Source organism: Triticum dicoccoides, chromosome 4A, assembly GCF_002162155.2.
Source record: "Triticum dicoccoides isolate Atlit2015 ecotype Zavitan chromosome 4A, WEW_v2.0, whole genome shotgun sequence".
Taxonomy (NCBI): Eukaryota; Viridiplantae; Streptophyta; class Magnoliopsida; order Poales; family Poaceae; genus Triticum; species Triticum dicoccoides.
The window spans coordinates 601,925,160-601,933,057 of NC_041386.1; the positions used below are offsets into that span (position 1 = coordinate 601,925,160).

The window sequence follows — 7,898 nt, forward strand, 5'->3', positions numbered from 1 at the left end:
GGGATTGTTTTCTGCAACCAATCCAATGGCACACCTAGTTTAGGCAAATTACAAAAAGCTGTTCTGGGCAGACTCCATTCTAATCAAGAAGCAGAGTCCTGCCGTGTCCCTAAAAACAATCTCGAGAAGCCAACGGATACTTTCTTTTTCCTTTCCTTTTTGCGATGGAGCAGCGGCTTTATTGCCCGTGGTAATCGGCGGCCAAAAGGTGTGCCAGAGGAGCATCCTCCAGTCACGAATCGGTCGGCTGCGAAATGTACAGCTATGGCGCTTCCAAGGCCAAGCAAAGGAAAGAATCACACTTGGCCAGGCACTCCCGGCGCTCGGCACATAGAAGAGCTAGCCTCGATACCGATGCCAGAGACGAGGAGGCCACCGCCATCTTGGAGGGTGACGTGAAGACCGTGGAGGATGGTGGTGGCGACGGAGGCGGAGGCGGAGGAGGAGGAGGAGGAGGAGGGAGGCTGTATGTAGCCGTCGGGAAGGACGAAGAGGATGGTAGGTCCAACCTCCTATGGGCCGCTCGGAATCTCCTCGCCGGTGATGAGAAGCTTGTGTTGCTGCACGTCCACCAGCCCGTACACAGAATCATGACTGGTAAAATTAAGATCCAAACTCTCTGCACAAAGTAGTGAAGATACACAATAAAATGTTTTGCTTCTCCACACTGCATAGTACTTATATTGCTGTTGCTTCTGTCTTCAGTCACTTGCTTAATTAGTACTACAATCTATCTCTCCGTTCCTAAATATAAGTCTTTCTAGAAATCCCAACAAGTGACTACATACGAAGCAAAATGACTTATGTCGTATTCCATTTAAAATGTCTAAAAAGACTTATATTTAGGAACGGAGGGAGTATATGTCTGTCTCTCTATTTATGTATCTATCTATTTATATGTCTGCCTGTCTGTCTATATATGTATTTATCTATCCATCTTTGCTGATCAAATTCTTCTGTCGCAGGATTCCACACGGTTGATGCAAGCCAGCTCCAGGAGAAGGAGCTCAAGGCGTACAGGATGGATGAGCAGGAGGAGATGAACACACTTTTGAACCACTACCTCGACTTTTGCAGAGATTCTCTCATGGTCTGCTCAGCTTAAAACCGGCCAATTCCATTCTGAAAATCATGATGCATGTATTTTATTCACTTCTTGTTGATTCAGATGAAGAAATTTTTTTTTACAGATGCAAGCCGAAACGCTGGTGACCGAGAAGAACAGTACTGTGAATGGCATCATCAAGCTCATCGAACAGAATCACATCACAAACCTTGTCATGGGAACATCCTTATTCTCACCTGACATCCAGACCAAATACACCTTCGTAATGAGGTTTTCATTGATAAATACATCCTTATTTTCTATGCATAGATATATAGGGGAAAGGACCGCGATAGTTGTGCAATTATATGTAAATTTCTTATTTCCTGTACGTGAATTAATGTCTGCGCTATTGTAAACAAGCGGCCATAAAATAGCTAGGCTGCACAACCAATTAATCGGTATAATTCGCTGCCCTTGTGTAAGTTGCCACACAATCCAAAATGTGTCTTCCTTGTGTAGTATTACTTACTTAGCAAATAACAATTAATCACAATAAACTCCCAATACCAAAACACTACTAATATATATGGTAATATGGCTTTACTACTTATCATCTCCCCTCCCCCACTCTCTGCAGTATAAATTACAAGTCAAATACTCCATTTAGTAACCTGATTTATGTATGTTGATTGTAAAATCTTTCATGTGGACAGGAAGAGCAAAGCACCAAATTCAAGAGTTGCAGAAATTGTGCATCAACAAGCCAAACCATATTGCCAGATCTTCTACATTTGCAACGAGACTCTTGCTTGCTCTAGGTATGACTGTCATGCATGCATTGGAGCCCTCAAGTCAACATAAAAAATATTGCTACATAGAATCTGCAAATTTCAGCTCGAACGACTACCCAAAGTTATTTCGAGATGACAAAACAATGGTTCATCATTTTCAGGGAGGCCACTCTGTGTTTGACAAAAGTAGAGTCAGCACAAAGCAACTACACAAGCAATGATTCAGACAGATCCGAGTTCCCTGCAAGATCCCAATCACTATCACCAGGGCATACGGGTTTCTTCGGCTCTACAGATCAGCAAGCCCTTGAACGACGATCCAAGCAGATAGTTAGCTATACATATCCTCTGTTAGCAACGATAACAAACAGCAAGGACAACATATCAGGTGCAAAGGGACAGTCAATTCATACGACGACGACAGAGTTCTCCCTGAATCCCAGCCAGCAAAGCTTTGGAGGACCTTCACCAGCTCTCAAGGATTTCAACAGCATGAATGGTTCATTGATGCCTGTTTCAGTTGCAAGCTCTAAAGAACATCAACACTCTATGGTAAGCCATTTTGGACCGAGCAGGTTTATCTAAGCATAGCCACACCTTTTTCATTTGAATTGTCGTATTTATAGCGAGACATATTGGTCGCCCATTATCCAAAAAACAAAAACTACTAATGGGAATCAAGTACTGCATTGTTCAAAATGTGTACACGATATAGTCCGCTTGCTTATGTGAACATCGGAGATGTGCCACTTGCTTCTAATTATAGTAAGGTAGTTTTATAATTGATGTATTCCATAAGCAACAACAGTCAATATTAGAACATTTTTTCAAAGTCCTCATCAGTATCGAGATGTGCATGTCGTTTTTCAGAGGCACAATCAAGGACTGAATTGGAGACACCTAGTTCTGAAAAGAGACATTTGGGTGTTGCTTGTTGGTTTTCCTTTTGGTAAAAGCGATATTCATGAAATAGAGAATGCCATCAGGAGCTTTGGGAAGATGCTGCTTTGGGACAGAGCTAGGAGTACTAAGGCTGCATTGATGGTTCATATTAGAGTGGATGAACTCAGAGATGTGCCAGTTAGCATTGTGATTGGAGACTCTGAAAATCCGAACTCTGAATCCTGGATAGTGCCTGTTGTTATGGTGCAGCAAGAGGCTTTGGGGGAGGGACCTCCAGATGAAGATCCTATTCCCATAGATGGCAACTCTCATCCACAACCTGTAAACCCTTTTTTTCACCCAAATGAGCTCAACCACTTTCTGGGACCTGTTGCTCTATACCAAGCTCAGGATATCATGGATAACAACCAGGGCAACTTCCATCAGCAAGTCCTGCAGAAGGCTGATGTAGGTGATGACAATCATGAAGAAGAGGAAGAATATCTGCCTGGGTGGGGACACTTGGCCATGGGAGCAGAAATTGATCATGAACTTGAAGGAGAATTTCTGGAATTAGCTGAGTTAATGCAACCACTAGATGAACAGCAAGTACCTGAGGAAATGCCAGACATGGATGCTAACGATGATATCACCATATCTGTTGGCTCAAATGGGGCTGATCTTGCTCACCAGGAGGGGGATGTGCCACAACTTTTGGTGGGAAATGATAACTTAAACCCATTGGGCCCTGTTCAAGAAATTCTCAATGGCCCTCCAGACCTCAACTTAATGCTTGGGCCACCTGAGGCCCATCAACTAGTCCAGAATGTGCTCCCCCCACTACAGAATGTGCTTTACCCATATGTTTTCCATTTGGAGCCACAGAATGTGCTCCCCCCACATGTTCTCCATTTGAATCCAGCAGTGCCTGCTGTAAGTTCTCAGCTGCAGTCCACTGATGCATCTTATGCAGCGGAGCCACCCCTTGGATCTAAGAAGAACTTTCTAGTTGATCTTAATTTAGACTCAGAAACTGATCAACCTGTTAATCCACCTCAGCCTGTACATTATGCTGCATCTGAAGAGGACAATTCTTTCTTTGCTCTGAACTTAGCTGCAGGAGATGACACTGTTATTCAGCTTGCTGATCTTACTTCTGTTCCTCTGAACTGGGAGGTTAAATCTGAAGATAGTGAATTTGTAGATCAAGAGATTGAAATCAATGAGCTTAGCCCTGACATCAACTCCAGACTTTCAGCCAACTCTACAAGCAATGAGTTTTCTCAAGAAGGTTCCGATTCTAGCTGCTCTCCCCCACCAGGTTTTTCCATCAAAGGCAAATATAATTTTGTACCCCCACTTAACACTATTTCAGCTAATCACATTATTGTTGCTGAAAGCCTTGGGGCTTGGAAGCCTCACTTTGCTGATGCTGCTAAAGATCTGCCAGCCACCAAGGTACCATTGGATTGGATTAACTTTTTTTGCTCCATCTTGTTAACCCCAGATACATTTGATTGGGCGAAAATGTTTCTGCAATCCTCAATGTGGCAGATTATATTAGAAGGAAGCAATTGCAAAGAATTCCTAGATTTTTTCATTACTAATTCATGCCCTACTAACTTGGCTCCTGTCTATTCCCAGGCAGTCATAGAGAGTAATAGGAGCCCCTTCTCCACTCGAGGAAAAGATGGAGCACCATCTCCACCTAGCAACCAAAAGCTCAAAGGGAAGAGAAAGGAACGTCCTCTTGTGGTGGAATCTGAGGTAAGGAGATGTGAGAGATTGCAACACATTAATAAAGGTTTAAAAAAAGACTTGCCAAGATGTCAATTGTATGGCCTGTCTAGCTCAACCTCCAGCTTGCAATAGCAAAATCATTAAAAATCTAAATATCTCTTATTGCAAGGTTGATGCAAAGAACCGCACCGAAGAAAACCTTCAGAAGAAAAAAGTTACGAAAGGAGGAAAGCCACCAGCATGGAAGGACTAAAAAGATGCATGATGCTGTTGAGAAGAAGAAGAAACAAGCTGCTGTTGGGTGCCAACAATAGCTTTAGGGGACAGACTTTCATATGCCCTATTTCTGCCCCTGTACTAAGCACTTTTGCTTGCATGTTTCTGATAGTTTGGACTATACTTATGTGGAACCTTATTTTGGCAACATGGACCATGAATGTTGAACATGTCTGTTGGACTGTTGGATATATGTTTATATGGAACCACTTATTATCTGTCTGGTGCTCCTGGTCTTTTGGGGAACAGTGTCCAATCATTGGTATAATGAGCTGCTATACAAACGGTTTTTAACCCCTTTCCGCAAAGGCATTTTAAACCGTCGCCAAGTGAGTGTGGGAGACAGGGGGATCCTTCCCACACGACCAAAAAACTATCAAGGATAGGTAGTAGGAATGCGGGCATCTATCCCAAACGCCATTCTTCACACAACTGTTTGTGATATATCGAATACCCCAGATGCTCCATACTTGCTGCTCGTGTGTGCTGGCATTACCATCGCAGTCGGTATTTTGTGGTGCTACATTTACGATGCGCGAACCGTCACAAAAAGTTCATGGTTATAGAACATGTATGATAAGTAGACAATCACACACATTCACTTTTCACTAACCGTACGCGCTAACTAATTAAGAAGATTAGCTCATCATCATGAGTGTCGGATAGGATTACGAAACATCAAACCGTCGTAACAGTGTTGTACATGATAACTATCACACACGCTATTCTTTGGTGCAATGTTTGCGATGTGTACCACATCAGAAACAATTCATGATTGTAACTCGTGTACGATATGACAACTATCACAAATATTTAGTTTGCTCAAACTGTTTGTGATATTATCTGACATCACACACGCTTTGCAAATGGCAACTGTGTGCATGCTCGCACACTTTTCCTCTTTGTAAACTGTGTCGGATTATGGTGTATATCACACACGTTTGTGTTTTACCGATCATGTGCGTCGTAACGACCTATAGAGTGTAATTTCACCCAAATTAAATTGTCGCTATTTAAAAATGTATCGAATTTGAATTTGAAAGTATGTTATAGCTTTATTCATATCCATCGGGTTCAAACAACCAATTCATTATTCGATTCATGGGTACGTATGTTTAAGAATTATATAAGCACCAAATAAAGAATGATAAACCGCAGTTGTATACTTGTACTATTAAAGACGATAAAGAAAGAGGTGAAATACGTTATGGTTGCTGAACAGGGTGAAGTGGAATGCCCATATTGTTCCCTCCTCCATGCAGAAAGCATGCACGACTCTACTCCAACCGCCTGTTATGGCCGACCTCCCATCATTTACTGTCTTCATGAACACATCTAGATAGTCATCGTGTTCTGGTACAAATACTTTAACCTTTGGATGCTCATCAATCATGTAGTTTGAGAGGTAATCTTGAGTAAACTGTTTTGGGAACAACTACGAAGGAAAAGGATCGAGACATTGTCATCTAACACAACTCATTATGGGTAGTAAAAATAAGGTTGCAGTGTTCTTACAATCTTACTTACCATCTTGCAGTTTGCTATTGTCTTGGATAAAGTGTATATAAATAGTTTAATTGCCTTCTTTTCACCCATTTTACTAACAATTTTTATCAGCTTCCTCACTAGATGATGGTTCATCAATATCTCAGTGTCCATATGTAGAAAGGGTCGAAGCACGAATCTTTACCAATGACATATGTATCTAAAAGCACCAAGTTCATATTAGAAGATCAACAACCACTACTACAGAAACATACATTAACGACAGTGCCCAAAAAACTGTTGGTCGTTAAACACCCGAGTTGAGTTCCCGCACGATTGGATCAGTCTACGTAATACCTTCAACAACCACCAGATTGCCCGTTGCTAAGTAAGCGGTTGTTATTGTTGTGATATTGTTTTGCGTGTACAATGCTCTAACAAACTCACCTCTCAGTGTGTTAAAAAATATTCACCTCTCCTTTATCTCTCCTCCCATCTAAAAGAGAGCGGGACAGTTGAATATTTTTAGTGCAAAGTGCTAGCAATTTCCATCAGATAACCCTCTATAACAGCCAACAAATATTTATAATCTGTTAGGATCCCATCCCTCTGCATCTCTTTCTCCTCGCCTCCCCTACCGTGCTCAATCCACGACACCTCTACAATCCATGGATCGCATCTTCCTTCTGTTCTACGCCTATCCGTGCTGCATCCTGCACCTCGCCGGTCGCCTTGACCCTAGCCCAGGGGCGTCCGCGCTGCCGTCTGAACGTCGTCGGTAGCCTTGACCCCGGTGCGCCCGCGCTGATGCCTGTACCTCACCGGTCGCCTCAACCCTAGCCTGGTCGGGCGCGTCCGCGCTGCCATCTGTACGTTGCCCTCGACCCCAGTGCACCCGTGCTGCCGTCTGCACATCCACCAACGCGATTCCGTTGCAGGTTTGTTGGTATTCTAGTATTCGTCCTTTGTTTTATTGTTGCACGGGGTCTTCATGTACTGTATTGATTGGTCGGTTAACTTATTTTTCTACATAGTCAACTAATTTTTGCATTACCATGTTAATTAAGCTTTGTATTATTTTAGTGAGTACTCCAGTAGTCAAGATGGATGTTCACTGCAACAATTTACCACCATGGGGAACCAGAAGTTCAATCAGTGGTTCAAAGAGAAGGTAAGACAAAATGTTCCAGAATAATGTGTGTATTTACGCACATATGCAGGTACATTTCTGTATCTCCGTATGAAGATGGTAACATAGCTATCTATTACTCCATAGGTAGCTAGCTTGCACGAACATGATAACATGTTTTACTGGCTATGGCATGAATAGATTCAGATATCGTGTTTAGATTCGAGATAGACTCCTCTGCACACAGAACAATGGGATGGTTGTACTTTTAGAAGAAGGGTATAACGGTAATACAGTAGAATATTCTGGCATATTGACACTTTGACTGGATTCACGTATTTAACAAAGAGCATGGGATGAAGAAAGACAACAAACATGGAATCCTTAGTCTTAACCTGCAGTGTTTACTTCGAACAGATGAGCCTTTTAGTCTGGCTAGCCAAGTTTCCTTTTTTTGTCAAGGACAATCTTATTAATTCTCTGGTTACTTTCCTTTAGCTTACTGCTTAGGGTGCTCATAGCCTTGCTAGTTTGCTTGTTTTTTGCC

General features: G+C 42.3%; 1 protein-coding gene across 1 annotated transcript in view; it reads left to right on the forward strand.

Annotated features, from left to right (window-relative positions):
- The first annotated feature begins 254 nt into the window (after nt 1-254).
- LOC119283761 (U-box domain-containing protein 33-like) overlaps nt 255-7,898 on the forward strand; it is a 23,066-nt gene continuing 15,422 nt past the window's right edge. The window contains exons 1-5 of the mRNA XM_037563174.1: nt 255-597; nt 966-1,090; nt 1,191-1,336; nt 1,762-1,866; nt 2,001-2,391. Of these exons, the coding sequence (XP_037419071.1) occupies nt 255-597; nt 966-1,090; nt 1,191-1,336; nt 1,762-1,866; nt 2,001-2,391 (1,110 nt within the window). The remainder of the gene's footprint in view (nt 598-965; nt 1,091-1,190; nt 1,337-1,761; nt 1,867-2,000; nt 2,392-7,898) is intronic.